Genomic DNA, 18,826 nt, shown 5'->3' with positions numbered 1-18,826 from the left:
CATGGCCCAGCCCGACAAAGGGACGTTTATGTCAGATCTGGCCCTCGTAACAAATGAGTTTGACACCTCTGATCTAATGTATTAAGTTAAAAACTCGCTTTCAATCCATTTGTTTATCCCAAAACAAAAAATGACGGATTCCTGTTGCTTGTAACATGTATTTGAATATCACATTTTCTTTTCTTTTCAAGCACTGCTCAGTAAAGGACACAGCCGGGTTTGCAGACCTCTCGTGAGAACATGGCGCAGCCGCTGCAGTGGGCCAGGTATCGTTGGCACCGCCTTATATCCAGAAAAGGCAGAGTAGACGACGGGACCGGAAGAGAGCCCTCCTCCCCAGGATGCAAAGGGCTCCAACAGCCGTCCAAGACGGCCAGCAAGCACAGACTAGTTATACCACACCTGGGGCGTTTTAAAGAAGAATACGAAAAAGTGTCAAAGCATTATAAGAGCAACAAAATACGAACGACCAAGTACACGTTGTGGAATTTTATACCAAGGAACTTATTTGAGCAGTTCCACAGGTAAAGTTCAATTCTGTGACATTACGGTTAGATAGAAATTTTGTTTTGTTTTTTGTTAAGTAGCACGGCCTCATATGTGACTTTACAAACCCGGCAGGACACGTGAAATAGTTCCACTGTTCATTATTCTGGGTCAGTGCTCACTTTATACCTCATAGTTAGGTTACCTGTACTCAGGTACAAAATATAAAGCGAGAATTGGTCCACAGCAGTGTTCCCTCTAAGCTGAGTTAGTGTAAGCCAGCTCACAGTTTTTTAGCCTCTGGCTCACAGATTTTTGTCTTCGCTCAGGAAGGGTGGCTCCAGAGCAAACTAATTTATGCAGGAGCCAAATCGCTCACTCAAATTCAAATACCTTTTATTGGCTCACTCACAACTTTAATGCCAGTGGCTCACAAAATAGAGTTTTTGCTCACAAGACTCCACGGCTTAGAGGGAGCATTGGCCCACAGTTGTATTAAGTATGAGCATACAAATTTGGTTACTGCTTCCCTGAGACTCTGGAAGTGGATGGCCACATTCAGTATGTGGGTCCTTTCTCCTGACACACGTGACATCAGACAGTGTGTAAGGAAGAGGTGGGGCGGGCTTCAAGTTGATTTGGACTCTGGCAGCGGGAAGGGGTCACTGGGCACCCAGTTCCTTCTTCTAGCTCCCTTACCGTCTGCGTGAATTTATTTATGTAAATACTTTTCAGTGGCTTTTCTCCCAAAGAAGTCACAAACCCTTCTGGCTTCTCTCCTTCCCCTTCTACTGCATTTTTAATTTGACTCTCTGTTCCTGCTTTTTCCAGACTCCCTTACCTCAGTCACAAGCAGGTCTTTATAGGCAGTTACTCTTGGGGATGGGCTGTGGCTCAGTGGAAGAACCTCTGCTCTGCATGCAGAAGGTTCCAGGTTCACTCCCCGGCATCTCCAGTTAAAAAGGACCAAGCAGTAGGTGATGTGAAAGACCCGCACCTGAGACCTTAGAGATCCGCTGCCAGTCTGAGTAGACCATATTGACCTTGATGGTGTGACGGGCCTCTCCGGCTGGGTGGCGCTGGCAGTTGGGGTGGAGCCACAAAAGGGAGCCGCGATGGGACCTCAGAACGGCAGGGAACGGGGTTAGCAGCACCCCTCGGGTTCCTCTGCCCCGTAAGCTGGAGATCACTCGCCCTAACTCTCTCTCTCTAGCCGTCGTGCGTAGTGTCTCCTTCTCACGTTCTTCCTCCCCGGTCCTCTCCAAGAGCCCCTCTTTTTATTCCCCACGCTCCCCTGCCAGCGCCGCCCATCTTCCCCGTCTCCCTCCTCCCCCATCCGGCCCTGCCCTCATTCATAGGCTAGGACGCTTCTCGGGCGTCTGGGGTGTGGTCAGCGGTGAGCCGTGGCCGGCTTCTGTTGTCGCCCCGTGGGGCCTTCTTCGCACCTCTCAAGGGAGGGGCTCCACGGGATTCGCTGGGCGGGTCTCGCCCTGCCAGCACTGTACGTCTTGCCTGAGCTCTCGGGAGTCGCCCCGGCGTGCTGCGTCCATTGTGGGGGTTGTGCTGTCGATCCTCCCCGGCTCGTCCGCCATTCCTGGGGTGAGTTGGGGTGCGGGTATGCCTCTGGGGGTGTGAAGGATCGTCCCGGGGCCGGTGGACCGGGACAGATGGGCCAATGGTCTCATCCAGTAAAAGGCAGCTTCATGTGTGAGGAGACCTTGCTCAAAGTCCAGAGAATAGTCACAGGCCATTTAAGTGGGAGTGTCTTGGTCTTCCCTTTCGAAGCCAGCCAATAGGGATATCCAGCTCTGCGGTAGGTTTACTGCTTCCTGCCTAGTTAAACTTCCCCTGAAGGACTAGGTGTGGAGCTTGGGTGTCCTCATAGACTCAGCTTTGTAGGTAGAGCTGCAAGTTCTGCCAAGGCCAGGTGCCTTCTATCAGATACCTCAGTTTCCTCAAGATAGATTCAAGTTGGGTAGGTTGGTCTGAAGCAGCAGAACAAAGTTTGAGTCCAAATGCTCCTTTAAGATCAAGAAGTTTAATTCTGGGTATAAGCTTTCGTGTGTATGCACGTGTTGTGTCTCCTTCTGGGTGTTGTTGATCTCTTGATCAATGAAACTACACTGCTTCTTTCCCCATCCTCAGTATAATAAAATACATACACGTAAAATGGTTAAGTAATAATAAACTCTGATTCCCCCCCTCGCCATGTTCATGGGGAAGTAAGTATTGAGTATACAGTCCAGTATCTAATGAGCTCAGGCAATCTTGAGCTATCCAAGTCAGGGCAGTGATCATTTTGGTGACAGATAACTTCAGATATTCTGCTGGCAATTTTAAACACATGATTGGTACTCTGCATTTATGCCAGGTTAGCTAGAAGCTGAGAAAGATCCAGAAATGATTGAAAAATATACCAGTTGATGGAAAGGACCTACAATACTGTTTCAACTAGTCTGAAAAGGGGAGGGGGTTGATCCTTCTGCAGAACCTTTTCTGTTTTTTAGCGTTGTGGAATGCATATAATTGTCATAACAGTGTACATCACTGCACAAATGTCGCTGGACTATCCTTAACAAGCTATTCTACAAAAAAAGCCTAAAGTTAACTGCTGTTCTTTCATAGACACTCCTCATCTACAGTTCACCGGTTGATCCCAACATCCTGTGTTTTTTGTTTTTGTTTTTGCTTTGTTTCAGAGTTGCCAATTTATATTTCCTATTTATAGCTGTGCTAAACTGGATTCCAGTGGTTGAAGCCTTTCAGAAGGAAATCACAATGATACCTCTCGTGGTGGTTCTCGTCGTTATTGCTGTGAAAGACGGTCTGGAGGATTACACAAAGTACAAGTTAGACAAAAAACTAAACAACATATTGGCACAAGTCTACAGTAGGTAAGCAAATGAGAACTGGAACTGAACTGTCGTATACGATTGCCAGCTCCGGGTTGGAAGATACATGGGGGGTGGGGGCGGAGCCTGAGGAGGGCGGGGTTTGGTGAGAGGAGGGGTTTCAATGGGGTACAATGCCACAGAGTCCATTTTCTTTAGGGAAAAGTTGCCATTTCCTTTAGGCTACAGAGATCACTTGTAATTCCAGGAGATCTCCAGTCTCTACCTGGAGGTTGGCACCCCTGCCTTGCAGCATCAAACCTCCATAGTTCATTCCTGAATTTCCAAAATCCGTCTCGCTTCAAAATGCCCTCTTCCTGGTAAAGAGAATCCTGATGTTGCAAGAGCTACTGCACACAAGCACGCTCCATGCCAAAGCATGGATTCAACAGACACCGGCGACCGTGTTATGCCAAGTGGAAAAACACAAGAGCTGTTCTTAAGGACCACGACCATACAAGGGAAAACCATAGAGTTTTCCCTTGTATGGCCGTGGCCCCATCCCCAGCGTGCCCGGCGTCATAACATCACTTCCCTGTGACGTGCACGCTGGGGCGGGGTTCCCTCCGGGGCCCAATTTCCCGGTGTCGGGGAACGGGCCTCTGGGGCAGGGGGTTTTCCGCCCCCCGGGGGGACTTGACAGCCCTACTCTCTATTGAGCATGTATTTCTGTTGAGTTTTATTGTGTTTTAGCATTACGACGTTTTCAATTTTTTGTAAATTACTTTTAAATTTATTATTTTTTAATGCAAAAGCAATATGAAAACTTCCAAGTCAACAGCTTCTTTTTCCCCTTAGGCAGAGCAATATTGACCTTATTCCCCCACCCTTGTGGTAGCTAATTTTCTTAGGAATTAGTCACGTGTTGTTTCTCCTTCTGGGTGTTGTTGATCTCGTGCTCAATGAAACTACACTGCTTCTTTCCCCATCCTCAATATAATAAAATACATACACTTAAAATGGTTAAGTAATAATAAACTCTTATTCCCCCCCCTCGCCATGTTCATGGGGAAGTAAGTCTTGAGTATACAGTCCTTGTTCTGGTTTATACACACACACCCGCGTGCCATCAATCCTCTGCATAGCGGCCCTGGTATTCCTTGGTGGTTTCCCATGCAAATAGTAACCGGGGCTGACCCTACTTATCTTCCAGTATCTAATGAGCTCAGGCAATCTTGAGCTATCCAAGTCAGGGCAGTGATCATTTTGGTGACAGATAGCTTCAGCTATTTCTGCTGGCAATTTTAAACACATGATTGGCACTCTGCATTTATGCCAGGTTAGCTAGAAGCTGAGAAAGATCCAAAAATGATTGAAAAATATACCAGTTGATGGAAAGGACCTACAATACTGTTTCAGCTAGTCTGCAAAGGGGAGGGGGTTGATCCTTCTGTAGAACCGTTTCTGTTTTTTAGCGTTGTGGAATGCATAAAATCACTGCACAAATGTCGCTGGACTATCCTTAACAAGCTATTCTACAAAAAAAGCCTAAAGTTAACTGCTGTTCTTTCATAGACACTCCTCATCTACAGTTCACCGGTTGATCCCAACATCCTGTGTTTTTTGTTTTTGTTTTTGCTTTGTTTCAGAGTTGCCAATTTATATTTCCTATTTATAGCTGTGCTAAACTGGATTCCAGTGGTTGAAGCCTTTCAGAAGGAAATCACAATGATACCTCTCGTGGTGGTTCTCGTCGTTATTGCTGTGAAAGACGGTCTGGAGGATTACACAAAGTACAAGTTAGACAAAAAACTAAACAACATATTGGCACAAGTCTACAGTAGGTAAGCAAATGAGAACTGGAATTGAACTGTCGTATACGATTGCCAGCTCCGGGTTGGAAGATACATGGGGGGTGGGGGCGGAGCCTGAGGAGGGCGGGGTTTGGTGAGAGGAGGGGTTTCAATGGGGTACAATGCCACAGAGTCCATTTTCCAAAGTGGCCATTTTCTCCAGGGGAACTGCTCTCTGTCACCTGGAGATCAATCGTAATCCCAGGTTTTTTTAAAAAAAAGGTAAAAACCAATAATCTGTAATTTAATAATTGCAAAATTCAGGGTTGCCAGGTCCAGGTTGGAAAACTCCTGGAAATTTAGGGGTGGAACCTGACGGCGTGCACGAAGCGTTCGAATAATAAGAGTTTCAGGTTGCTGTGTGAAGCTATATACAGTGGTTTTATTTACAGAATATTTACAGACAGTCCATACCACCATGTGGTCTCCAAATCATAGAATTGTCCGACAAGGTGCTTCGCAGTAAATTCATTCACAGGTGTGAACACTTACATCAGGACTGTTCTCCTTATATACAGACTAGCACCAATCAGAGCCTGTGTGCCGACTCATGGTGACGATTAATTAAGCTGATGCAACCTAGTGCAATCGGTACCTGGTGACACTGTCACATGACAGTTTAACCTGTCACACAGATCAGTATGATCTAACTCAATCATTCCTGGCTGTCATCTTGCCCAGATATAGTACAATATACTGTCAGAACCTAGGGTCGGCAAGGACTTCAGTGAGTCATAGGGTCTACTCTCCAAAGCGTCCATTTTCTCCAAGGGACCTGATCTCTGTAGCTACGAGATGAGCTGTAATCTCTGGGGATCCCCAGGTCCCACCTGGAGGCCGGCAACCCTATGAAAATATAAAACTAGGCCTGTTTGTTGAACATTTAGATCATTAGAGGGGAAATAGCCCACACTGTCTATCTCTCTCGCTCGCTTTCTCTCTCGCACGTAAAAAAAAAAAGGTAAAAAACGATAATCTGGAATTTAATAGTTGTAAAATTCAAAACCCAAAATTTGAACCAACAAATTGTTACTAACTTGGAGAAAGCTGACGTGCCAAGGAGAGTTTGTGAAATGTCATGGAGCGGATGCTTGCAGAACCTACTTGAAAAACTTGGGAAGACTTTTCAGCTGACCTTTTGGGCTGACCTCTTCAGCACGTGACAGAAGCATCAATGATACCTCTTTTGATGTTCTTCAAAATCCTGCTCTCCTTAATGGGACGATTTCTTTTATTTCTTTCGATTAATTTGTTACGCCCCATTGCTGTTTTGGCAAAAGCAGTCCTGGCAACAAACAGTGGCAAAAACATAAAATAATACAGCAGGCTGATGAGCCGAAATGCCATAAATCCAATAACATTGACATTAAAAACATAGAACAAAGTTTGAGTCCAGCGGTTCGTTCAAGACCAACAAAGTTTAATTCTGGGTATAAGCTTTTGTGCATGTTTAATTCTGGGTATAAGCTTTCATGCATGCACACGGAAGCTTATACCCTGAATTAAACTTTGTTGGTCTTGAAGGAACCGCTGCACTCAAACTTTGTTCTATTGCTTCAGACCAACACGGCTACTCACCTGAATTAAAAACACAGGCAAGCAGTCATATTTTATTCTTTTTAATTCTGATATTTTCTCTATGGAGGTTTTTTTTCTCCTAATCTCTCAGGGAAAATCACAACCCGGTTTGAATTGAGCACACTGTTTATTGTCACACTTAAGGAAGATTCTTTTTAAAATATTTGGCTTGCCCCATTGGCTTTCAAGAAGCAGTGTCTATGAACAGTGCGATTAACCTGGAATATGCATTGTCATATTTCTGTAGGCTTGAGTGTTTCATGATTATGTAAAATAACAATTGTGCAAGCTTGAAACAAGAATTTAACAGAAATGTAACCAAAAAAAACCAGTTGAACAAAGTTTGAGTCCAGTGGGGCACCTTTAAGACGAAAAGTTTTATTCAAGGTATAAGCTTTCGTGTGCATGCACTCTTCTTCGTTGTTTTATCTCTTCTTGTTTCTTGAAAAATAGCCCTAACCTGAATAGCCCTGACCTAGATAGCCCAGGTTAGCACAATCTTGTCCAGTCTTGGAAGCTAAGCAGGGTCAGCCTTGGCTAATATTTGGTTGGGTGACCTCCAAGGAATACCAGGGTGGTTATGAAGAGGCAGGCAATGGCAAACCAGCTCTGAAACATTTTTTGCTTTAAAAACAAGTCTAGCTCGCCCCCAGAGGTGCTTAATGCTAAAAGAGCTAGCACTTTTGGCTGCCAGACAACCTTAGGATCTCCTGGCTGTACTACACACACCGCCATTCAATAATTATTATTCCTGAAAAAAATGGAAGAAGGCTGGTGAGCAAAAGAACCAAGAGACCTAATAGTCCCTTGTGATTAAGCGACTGCTTTCATAGAAACATAAGTTGAATGAGCTCTATTAGGGTTTTTCTCTTTATCCTCTGCCCTACTGCACCTTTGCTGACGAGAACGATCCTGAGAGCAGTGGGGGTGGGGGAATGCTTTGTAGCACATCAAGACCCCCCACCCCCACCTCATAGCCTGGGTTGTAAAGGTCAGCACCTCAAGAAGGAGCTTTTTAACTCAGCACTGAATTCCCCCCACCCATGCTGAATATGCACATTCCAAGTAAATATGAGGTCTTTGGCATTCTGTTAATATGCACAACATCAACTGGATTTAAATGCTTTCAGACTGAGCTCTTCATGGAGCAGTGAACTCGTTACACAGTTTAGGAAATGCGCAAGGCTACACAAGGCTTAAAAGTGTTAATTACATTCAAGCTTGGCATTGTTTGGGGATGCAGTGGGTGTCTGGCAGACGCTAGGGTAGCTCTGGCTACATTTTGTGCCTATACTGCCGTATTGATTTTGCACATTGATTTTGTGTCCTTTTAGAAACCCAGTGATAGCCATCTAGAAAAGGAACCTGGCGACTGACTTGTACTTAAACGTTTCTAGACCTGTATAGTACCTTTCTCTTGTCCTCTGCTTTGGTCCCCTTGCATTTCTGTTGGGGGGGGGAGCAAGAACATGTATCGCCATATGGAAAAAGAATACCTTCATTTAGTTGTTTCTCTTTTTGGTAGCCTGTTGTCATTTTGAGCAGGCGTAAACAAAGCCACTGCTTATAGGTGTGCTGGTTGTGGTTCTCACCACGTATACAGCAGGGCTGACCCAGTCTGGCCACCTGAGGGGAAGCAGCTGTGCTCCAGCATTGGAAACAAACTCTTTCAAGGGTAACAGCAATAAGGTATTTATTTGGGGGTTGGGGTTTTTTTGGTATTTATTCGGTATTTTTTCAGAATAAGGTATTTATTTGGCATTTTTTCGGTTTGGGATAGCCAAATGCACATCCCTAGCTTTCAGAGTTTTGCTTTTTCCTTAGCAAGGAACATTTTCAAGACTTTCTGAAAGTAAAACATGCAATGCAAACATTGATTATTAACATATTCTTAGTCAGCATTTTTCCCTCTCCATGTAATGACTAATTGAGCAATCCAGTTACAAATGCATCCCAAGCCCCCAGCTGCAGAGAGTTTAGTAGATTTTATTGTATGTTGTAGTTAATTATTTATAATCGCATTGTTTTCCTTTTTACATATTGTTTTTGAAAAGCAGGGCATTTCTCCCCCCCCCCTCATTTTTCAGAAGTGAAAAAGCATACGTAGACAAATTCTGGAAAAACATTACTGTTGGAGATTTTATCCGATTGTCGTGTAACGAGGAAATCCCTGCTGACATGGTGTTGATATATTCCACGGATGCGGACGGGATCTGCTACATTGAAACTTCCAGCCTTGATGGAGAGACCAATTTGAAACAGAGGCAGGTGGTGAGAGGATTTGAAGATCAGGTATACCCCAAAGGACCACCTGTCTTTGTATAGTTCTGCTTAACACCTTAGGGTTGTCCGTTCACAGTCTACTAACGGTGCTCATGGCCACGGCTCTGCCACCAGTCTTTTCTGTGGTGGAGCCCACCCAGTGGAATAGTCTTCTTCTAGAGCAAGTGCAAAGGGCAACTTTTCCGGTAAGATGTTGGATGTTTTGCTAGGCAGCAGGCCTGCGGATGACTTTTTAAGGCTGGCCTGTGTTCTGGCTTCGCTAGTGAAAACGGATTCCCCCCCCCGTTTGGTGTCGTGAGAGCCAGTGTGGTGTAGTGGTTAGGAGCGCAGACTCTACTCTGGGAGAACCGAGTTTGATTCTCCACTCCTCCACATGCAGCTGCTGGTGCGACCTTGGGTCAGTCATAGTTCTCTCAGAGCTGTTCTGGAAAGAGCAGTACTCGAAAGAGCTCTCTCAGCCCCACCTACCTCACAGGGTGTCTGTTATGGGAAGACTGTAAGCCACTCTGAGACTTATTAGGGTAGTGAAGGCGGGGTATAAATCCAATCTCCTCTTCTTCTATGGTTCTTCTTCTTCTTCCTCTTCTCTGGTCCAATCAGATTTCTGTGGGTTCTGGGTGTTTGGATTATGGGTAGGGGCTGTAGCTGTACGGGCTGCTGGATCGATTCTAGTTAACATAGCTGTATTTTTTTTAAGATTGTATTTTATGGGGTTTAATGACGAGAGGTGGGATATAACATTTTAAGATAAACGCGTTCTAAATAAATAAATTTGAGTGCGTAACAATAAACGGGGAGGGGCCACAGCTCCGTGGGAGAGCATCTAATTAGCATGCGAAAGACCCAGGTTCAGTCCTGGCATCTCCAGGTTTAAAAGGGGGAATTGGGAATAGGTGATGTGAAAGACCTCTGCCCTGGGGCACTGGAGAGCTGCTGCCAGTCACGGTAGACAGCGCCAACTATGATGGAACAGCCGTCCGACGAACGTTGCCAACAGCCTTGGGGGAAAGTGTCCTGTCCCTTTAACAGAGGTTTAATGGTGATGATACTGTTGACCTAAGGAGCTGCGGTGGCTCAAGTGGTTAAGACGCTGAACTGCAGGCTGTGGAAGGTCAGTAGTTCAGAAGTTCGAGACCTGAGTTGCCGCATGACGGAGTGGGCTCCCGTCTCTAGTTCCAGCTCCTGCCAACCTAGCAGTTCGAAAGCAAGAAATTGCATGTAGATAAATAGGTACCACTTCGGTGGGAAGGTAACAGCGTTCCGTGCGCACTGGTGTTTAGTCATGCCGGCCACATGACCACGGAAACGTCTTCGGACAGCGCTGGCTCTTCGGCTTTGAAACGGAGATGAGCACCGCAACCCTAGAGTCGGATTCGACTGGCTTTCAAGCAAGGGAACCTTTACCTTTACTTACTGTTGACCTCCACGCCATGAAAAGCTTCACCTGCCCGTTTCTGCCTGCCCTGGATGAAAGAGACAGGATATTTTTCTCTAGGCCTGTTGGCGACCCTCAGCCTGATCCAGGAGAAGGCAGCTTCATTCGTTCAACCGGCTCAGCTTGCTGTCCTGCGTACAAATTCACTTATGCTACTCATTATTTTGTTGTTGTTTCGGTCAGAATGTTTTTCTCTCCTAGAAACGTCCCGTACTATATTCAAAGGGGTCCCGATGTGTAGGGTACGAACCTTCGTTAGCCTCTCAGACCTGGATTGAAAAGCACGCGCGCTTTTCCATCAGGTTGTCGTGCTGACGAGTTTGAGAGATGTAAAAGACAGTTTGCCAAGAGCAGCCTTTACTGGAAAGAGAATTCGTTCTTCCTATCCGTTGCTGCCGTCCATGTCTGAGCTGCCTCCCTTCCTTCCCTGTGCACGTACAGGAGTCCGAAATTGATCCAGAGCAATTCACAAGTAAAATAGAATGCGAGAGCCCCAACAATGATCTCAACAGCTTCCGGGGCTTTGTGTAAGTAATCTGGGGTAAGCTGCGTGTTGTTCATTGTATCCCTTTGAAGAACTCTTGTAGCGTTCGTCTCGAAGCAGGGCCCAGCAGGCAACCAGCAGTCCCGAGGCTGACCCGAACCTCCTGAGGGCTGTGGCTGAGGCCTCCAGGGGCCAGGAGGGCTGCCATACAGCCAAGTTCTGGTAAGGGGCAGGAGCTGAACAGGTTTGGGGGCATGTATGGTGCAGTGGTTAGGAGCACAGACTGTAATCTGGGAGAACCGGGTTTGATTCCCTGCTCCTCCACATGCAGCTGCTAGTGTGACCTTAGGTCAGTCACAAGTTGTTCAGAGCTGTTCTCTCAAGGGCAGTTCTCCAGAGAGCTCTCTCAGCCCCACCTACCTCACAGGGTGTCTGTTGTGGGGAGGGGAGGGGAAAGGAGATTGTAAGCCGCTCTGAGACTCCTTCAGGTAGTGCAATCTCTTCTTCTTCTCTTCTTCTTCTTAATATGTGTCACACCAGTGTTGTTACATCATTTCCTATGTAACCCCAGAAGTGACGTCATCATGTCAGGGTGACACACTAAGAATCCTAGAGTGACACCCAAACATGATGACATCATTTCCAGGATCGTGCTGGATTTGACATAATGCTGTCAGCACAATTCCAATTTTTCCTTTATTTTCTGTTATTTTTCTCTCCTGTCCTACTGAATGGCAGCAGGGGGTCCTGGGCTGCCAGGGGGAGGTCTCCCGCTCTAGCTGTACTGGGAGACCTGGGAGTGCCAGCTGCCACCTGGGGCAAATCCGGGTATGGGGGGAAGAGGCTAGGGCAGTGATGGCGAACCTTTTAGAGACCGAGTGCCCAAACCGCGACCCAAACCCCACTTATTTATCGCAACTTGCCAACACGGCAATCTAACCTGAATATGAGGTTTTACTTTAGGAAAAACAACTCACGCATTAACTTAAGATGGTCCAAACAAAGGAAGGAAAGCAATCCCAAATGCTTTCATTGACTGAAAATTATTTGGCAGAGAATTCGACACTTTAATGACGGTCTGGGCCTGGCTGGGGCGATGGCACGCGTGCCCACAGAGAGGGCTCTGAGTGCCACCGTAGGTTCGCCACCACTGGGCTAGGGAGTAGAGATGTAAAATTTCCGGAAATTTTGAAGCTCGGAAAAAAAACCGTTTTTTTTCCGTTTTTTTTCTGGAAAAAACGGAAATTTTCGGAAAAATTGAAAAAAATGCTACGTTAGCATTTCTTTTGTCTTTTCTAGATTGAAAGTCATTCTGTTACTTTAGGAACATAAAATATGACTATGGACATTTTTATTTGGCATGAAATTATCACAACTAGCATATTAAAAATATAGTGTATCCAAACAATTATTAGAAACAGAATACCCACCCACATGCAAAAACAAAACTGAAACCTTTTAATTTTCTTCTGGCAATAGCACCTCCTAAAGGAAGAAATGCATCTTGCATTGGAGAGTTCAGTTTGTAACCTAGGACTGGCTTTTCCTCCGTGCACAGAAATTAGATCAATCTGATACCATATATATATATTTTAGAAATGATTTGGAAAATATTTGAACACCTTGTCTTAAAATATTTTATTCATCATGTTAAAATAAAACGTTCCATAATCATTTTTTCTTTTCTTTTCTTTTTTCAATTTTTCCAATTTTTCGGAAAAAAACAAAAAATCTTCAGGAAAAAAAATGGTTTTTTTCCAAATTTTTCCGTTTTTTTTCCGGGCCTTCACATCTCTACTAGGGAGTGGTACTGGCTGGCAGACTGCATCAAGCCTTTACGACTTTCCCAGGCAGATAAAAATCACAGCTGGCTTGTGTATTATGTCGTTCCAGTGAGCATTTGAATCAGGAGCGCGTGGGCCTGAGTAAGGATAACTTACTCCTACGAGGATGCACAATCAGAAACACAGAAGCTGTTGTTGGCATCGTGGTATATGCAGGTCAGTACTGCAGGGTAGATGTCGCTGAGCTGCAGACCCTAAAGAACAGAGTTCCTGCCCATATGAATGGTACCAATTCTGGATTGCAGACAGAAGGAAGCCTACCTTGCTATCGAGCCTACAAACACAAAGACCCCTGGAGAGCTACAGTCGAATGCAGAGCACTAGTAAAATGTCCATTACAATGCTGGGCAAGGCTTAGAGTCATTTTGGTGTCGTGGTTAGGAGCGCGGACTCTAATCTGGGAGAACCAAGTTCGTTTCCCCACTCCTCCACATGCAGCTGCTGGTGTGACCTTGGGTCAGTCACAAGTTCCGTCTGAGCTGTTCTGTCAAGAGCAGTCCTTGAAAGAGCTCTCTCAGCCCCACCTACCTCACAGGGTGTCTGTTGTGGGGAGGGGAGGGGAAAAGAGATTGTAAGCCACTCTGAGACTCCTTTGAATAATGAAGGGTGAGGTATTAATCCAGTCTCTTCTTCTTCTAGAGGGGAGGACCTGCAGTCTGCAGGGGTCCCTGGCTTCAGTGTCTGAAGCAGGTTTCGATCCCTCCCTGTTTCAGCCGTCTGTGTCCAAGGTTAACATAAGAACATAGGAGACGCCAATGTTGGATCAGGCCAAAGGCCCATCTAGTCCAACACTCTGTGTCACACAGTGGCCAGAAATACCAGGTGCCATCAGGAGGTCCGGCAGTGGGGCCAGGACATTAGAAGCCCTCCCACTGTTGACCCCCCCCCCCAAGCACCAAGATGACAGAGCATCACTTGCCCCAGAGCCCCTATCTATACCTTGTGGCTAATAGCCACTGATGGACCTCTGCTCCATATATTTATCTAATTCCCTCTTGAAGCCGTCCATGCTTGTAGCCACCACCACCTCCTGTGGCAGTGAATTCCATGTGTTAATCACTCTTTGGGTGAAGAAGGACTCCCTTTTATCCGTTCTAACCCGACCGCTCAGCAATTTCATGGAGTGCCCACGAGTTCTTGTATTGTGAGAAAGGGAGAAAAGTACCTCTTTCTCAACCTGCTCTTTCCCATGCATAATCTTATAAAACCTCAAGGTTGTGGTCCGTTTGTGTTTCATGGAGTCCTGAAAGCACTATTAGCAACCTAAATGCTCCCCAGCCTCTATAGCTCTCTGCCCTAGGTTATATGACTTGATCATGCTGGAAGTAGAGACGCGTGAGCTATAAGCTTAGTGGGGTTCTCCAGACTCTTCCCATAGGGCCTTTCCAGCATAGTTGTGCAAGGACACACACACACACACACACACCGTTACGTGCATCACTTACATTCTCCAAGCAGCCTTGTCGTATTGGAGTTTCTGCACTTTTCCAGATATGCTGTGCTTTTTCCCTCCCAGTCTCATTGCGTACCGTAGCTATCAGAAATCCTCTGGACTGGATTTTCATCATTAGGACATTCTCCTTTTGCTCCTATCCCTTCCTAATTCAGGTCGCCATTTTTTTAAAATTAGTAAGCCTCTTTAGAGTCCCAGAGATGAGTATCACAAAATAAGAATGTTTCGTATAGACGCTGTAGAATCGTCTTGACTTTCCTTGGCTTTCACGCCGGTATTTTTGATGCCTGTTTTAACAGGGCTCTTTTTGTAGCAGGTACTCATTTGCATATTAAGCGATACACCCCTAAGGTAGCCAGTCCTCCAAGAGCTTACAGTAGCTCCTGTAAGAAGAGCTCTGTAAGCTCTTGGAGGATTGGCTACATTAGGGGGGTGTGGCCTAATATGCAAAGGAGTTCCTGCTACAAAAAGAGCCCTGCCGGCGGTGGGGGATCAGTGTACGGGTGCCAGCTACAGGCTGTGAAATACCTGGAGATTTGGGGGGGGTGGAACATGAGGAGGGTGGGCTTTGGGGAGGGGAGGGGCTTCAATAGGGTATAATGCTGTAGAGTCCCTCTTCCCAAGTGGCTGTTTTCTCCAGGTGGACCCCACCCCCTGGACAATGGCAGCGTTAATCACGCGTGTTTTGTGTCTCCAAAGGCCACGAAACCAAATCGATGCTGAACAACGTGGGGCCTCGTCACAAGCGGAGCAAACTTGAGAAGAGGGTGAACGACCATATCTTGTGGTGTGTCCTGCTTCTGATAGTGATGTGTTCTGTAGGGTCTGTGGGTAAGTTGTGTGTGTCAGATAACAGGCTGCACGTTCTTTCGTTCTAGAATGTATTAGGATTTTTCTTTTTCTTTTTTTTTTAATTGGAGAGGCTGGGGGATTGAACTTTGGCCAACCTACTCCATGCAAAGTAGAGGCTCTTCCGCTGAGCCGCAGCCCCTCCCTCTTCTGTGTCAAAGATTTCATGGCGGAGCCACATGCAGCTCCCCCCCCCCCCCCCCCCCCCGGACCCTGAGTCACTGTCGGAATTCTGCTGCTCATCACTGATCGTCAGAGATGAGAAACTTTCAACATGTTCAACATGTTCATACCAGTAACTAGGGTGGTAGAATTTCTGGGGACACTAAAGCCATCGGAATAAAAGTGATTGGAAAAGGTTGTGTTTTGGAAAATTTATAAGGAGGTGTAATTACTGAAAAATACATCAGTGGGATTAGTTTTCCTCTAAATGTTCATAGGGTTGTAGTTTGGGAAGGTTCTAGATGATACTAAAATGCAAGATCTTAACTAGAGGTTGGCATTTTTTGCATTCTGCACTAGGCTAATACCAGGGCCTAGAAGTGCAATATCATTCGTAGTTTGATGTTGCTGATATTTTCCCCCTTGTTTCCTTTTTAAAGGTTATGGGATTTGGCTGAATAGGTACTATTCACAGCCCGCTCTGTTTAGTATCACAGATTCTGATGGAAAACCGGTCGTCACTCCGTTATTGGGAGCATTCTATTTGTTTTGGAGGATGATCATTTTATTACAGGTAATTTCACGTCTCTGCTATTTCTGGTATATCATTGGGAAACTGGAGCTATCTGAATATGATAGAGCTGATCCCGATGCTCTCCCAATGCAAATTAGAACAGGATCTGGCTTTGTGAAGAAAGCTGTACTAAATTATCCTTTTTTTCCCCTTTTCTTCTTTCCTTTTTGCTTTGACAGGTCTTGATTCCAGTTTCTCTTTATGTCTCCATTGAATTTGTGAAATTGGGGCAAATCTATTTAATCCAGAACGACCTAGATTTTTACCACGAAAAGACAGACACTATGATCAAGTGCAGAGCGCTGGATATTGCTGAAGACCTTGGGCAGATCAAGTATCTTTTCTCAGATAAGACCGGGACGCTCACGGAGAACAAAATGGTTTTCCGGAGATGCACCATAGCAGGGCAGGAATACGGACACGAAGAAAACGGTAAGCCTGAGACAGAATGGAGTAGCTGGCTAGGTATGAAAAGTTCCAACAGTTTGCATCAGGCCGTGGATTTGGGAAGTGAATACATTAGGTTATCATAGACAAGCTACTTGCCTCTCACTCTCAGCCCCCTCTCCATCTGTCATGTGGTGGTGGAATGTGACGTCACGTTTTGGGCAATTTATGGCAAACCCTGGTGGGGCTTTCAAGGCAAGAGACTTCACGGGTGGTTTGCCATTGCCTGTGTCTTGTGTAGTGGCCCTGGACCTCCTTGGTAATCTCCCATCCAAGTACTAAACACGGCTGACCCTGCTTAGCTTCCAAGAGCCAATGAGATTGGGCTAGCTTGGGCCAGGTTATACCCCTCATCTGTAATAAAGGTAAAGGTTCCCCTTGCTCGAAAGCCAGTCAAGTCCGACTCTAGGGTTGCGGTGCTCATCTCCATTTCAAAGCCGAAGAGCCAGCGCTGTCCGAAGACGTTTCCGTGGTCATGTGGCCGGCATGACTAAACACCGAGACGCACGGAACGCTGTTACCTTCCCACCGAAGTGGTACCTATTTATCTACTTGCAATTTCTTGCTTTCAAACTGCTAGCTTGGCAGGAGCTGGAGCTAGAGACCGGAGCTCACTCTGTCATGCAGCACCCTGGATCTCGAACTGCTGCACTGCTGACCTTCCACAGCCTGCAGTTCAGCGTCTTAACCACCTGAGCCACCGCAGCTGTAATACAGGGATTTAATTCTGCAGTTAGAACTACTACAGTAATGTATACAAAGTTCTTTGGGCATTCTAAAGCGCTGTATAAATGCCAAGTTTATCTATGCATCATTGTAGAACTGGCTCCAGTGAACCCAGTTTCTTCATAACACTTTCGTTAGATGCATCCAAAGCACTCAAGCCATGCTTGGCGGTAAACACCATTGAACTTGGTTGAATTTATTTGTGAATTGATGTACTTAGGACTGACTTGTTCAGTTACTAGAGTTGCCAGGTCCCTTTGTCTTGCTGGCGGGGGGATTTGGGGGTGTTCTGGGGGTAGGTGGGGACGTCCTCGACGCGCTGACATCAACCAGTAGTTACATCATCGCGTCGGGGGGCGGTGGGGGCCCATTGTCCTCCAGCCCCCCCTGCAGCGCAACCAGCCAAGATGCCGAGGTCCAAGCCTCGGTCCCAGGAGCAAGGCAGGAGGCTGGGAACGTGGAAGGCATCCCCGGAACGAGAAAGACGGCAGCAGAGAGGAGAGTCCGGGCAAGGCTGGGAGCTTGGCGGGCGGCAGCAAAGCAGGAGCGGCACACCAGGAGGCCGGCAGGAAGCAAACGCGGAGGCATGGGACCCATCAGCGAGGGAGAGCAAGGACAGGTTGGGAGGGAGGCTGGTGTTGGAACTTGGCAGGGATCTGCCAATGGAAGGAGGACTCGGGTGATGGACAGGAGGAGGACTGAATGAGGAGTGGAATGGGGGGGAATAAAGGAGGAGCCTCAAAGGACAGCTGGGGAGGAGAGCGACCAACAGGCCCGCCCCTTTACTTCTCTTGCTGTAGAAGAGAGTGTAGGCTGGGGAAGAGGATCAGAAGAACTGGAGCAGCCCTGGCAGATGTGATGACGTCACTTCCATGGGATGCCAGAACGGGGGCAGGGTTCCCCCAAGGGCCAGCTGGACGGCAGTGGATAGAAGCCCCCAAAACTGGGGGTTCCCCCACCTGGACCCTGGGAATGGCAGCCCTGTCACGTACGTTCCGAAGAATATGGATTTACTCGTTTTGGAAATCTGCACCCGGCTTCCCTCTTGCATTTGAAGCATTATTCCGATAGCCAATGAAAACAGTACAGTAAAATACAATACAACAGGAGCAGCAACATAGGCACCAAGTCTCCATGCAAATGACAGAGTTCGGTTTGTCCAAAATGTCACAGATAAAGTTGGAATATTCCATTAGTCAGGTCAAATTACTGAATGCAATAGGCATCATATCAATCTGGCAAATGCATGCAGGAGTAGAAGAAAAAGAGAAGAGATTGGATTTATACCCCGCCCTTCACTACCCAAAGGTGTCTCAGAGCGGCTTACAAACTCCCTTCCCCTCCCCACAACAGGCACCTTGTGAGGTAGGTGGGGCTGAGAGAGCTCTTCGCAGAAACTGCTGTGTTTCGAGAACAGCTCTTATCAGAACTACGGCTTGCCCAAGGCCATCCAGCCAGGTGCAAGTGGAGGAGTGGGGAATCAAACCCGGCTCTCCCAGATTAGAGTCCGCGCACTTAACCACTACCAGGGGTCGTTTCGTAGAAAAAGAGCTAGGGGAACTCATTAGCATAACTCATTAGCATATGCCACACCCCCTGACATCACCCGAAGTGTGTTATAAGGCCACACACCCCGCCGGCGGCGGCCTTGCAGCTCCACTGCCGTGCCCCATGAGGGGCCCAGCGGTGGACCTGCAAGGCCGACAGGAGTGCAAGGAAGCCCCGCGACGGCCCTCCCTGGCCCCAGGCAGGCAGGGGTGGGGAGAGGCAGGGAGGAAGCAACTTACCCTCCCTCTTCTCCTGCCTCCTCCTGGCTGAATG

At 46.8% G+C, this 18,826-nt stretch overlaps 1 protein-coding gene across 1 annotated transcript in view; it reads left to right on the top strand.

Annotated features, from left to right (window-relative positions):
• The first annotated feature begins 235 nt into the window (after positions 1 to 235).
• ATP10D (ATPase, class V, type 10D) overlaps positions 236 to 18,826 on the top strand; it is a 67,292-nt gene continuing 48,701 nt past the window's right edge. Inside the window, exons 1-8 of the mRNA XM_015412761.1 lie at positions 236 to 524; positions 3,186 to 3,380; positions 8,836 to 9,040; positions 10,911 to 10,993; positions 12,844 to 12,950; positions 14,947 to 15,078; positions 15,699 to 15,832; positions 16,012 to 16,264. Of these exons, the coding sequence (XP_015268247.1) occupies positions 241 to 524; positions 3,186 to 3,380; positions 8,836 to 9,040; positions 10,911 to 10,993; positions 12,844 to 12,950; positions 14,947 to 15,078; positions 15,699 to 15,832; positions 16,012 to 16,264 (1,393 nt within the window). The 5' untranslated portion in view covers positions 236 to 240. The remainder of the gene's footprint in view (positions 525 to 3,185; positions 3,381 to 8,835; positions 9,041 to 10,910; positions 10,994 to 12,843; positions 12,951 to 14,946; positions 15,079 to 15,698; positions 15,833 to 16,011; positions 16,265 to 18,826) is intronic.

Source organism: Gekko japonicus, unplaced genomic scaffold (assembly GCF_001447785.1).
Source record: "Gekko japonicus isolate JY-2015 unplaced genomic scaffold, Gekko_japonicus_V1.1 scaffold682, whole genome shotgun sequence".
Lineage (NCBI taxonomy): Eukaryota > Metazoa > Chordata > Lepidosauria > Squamata > Gekkonidae > Gekko > Gekko japonicus.
The sequence above is the reverse complement of the archived record's forward strand: the minus strand, read 5'-3'. Positions and strand labels throughout refer to the sequence as shown.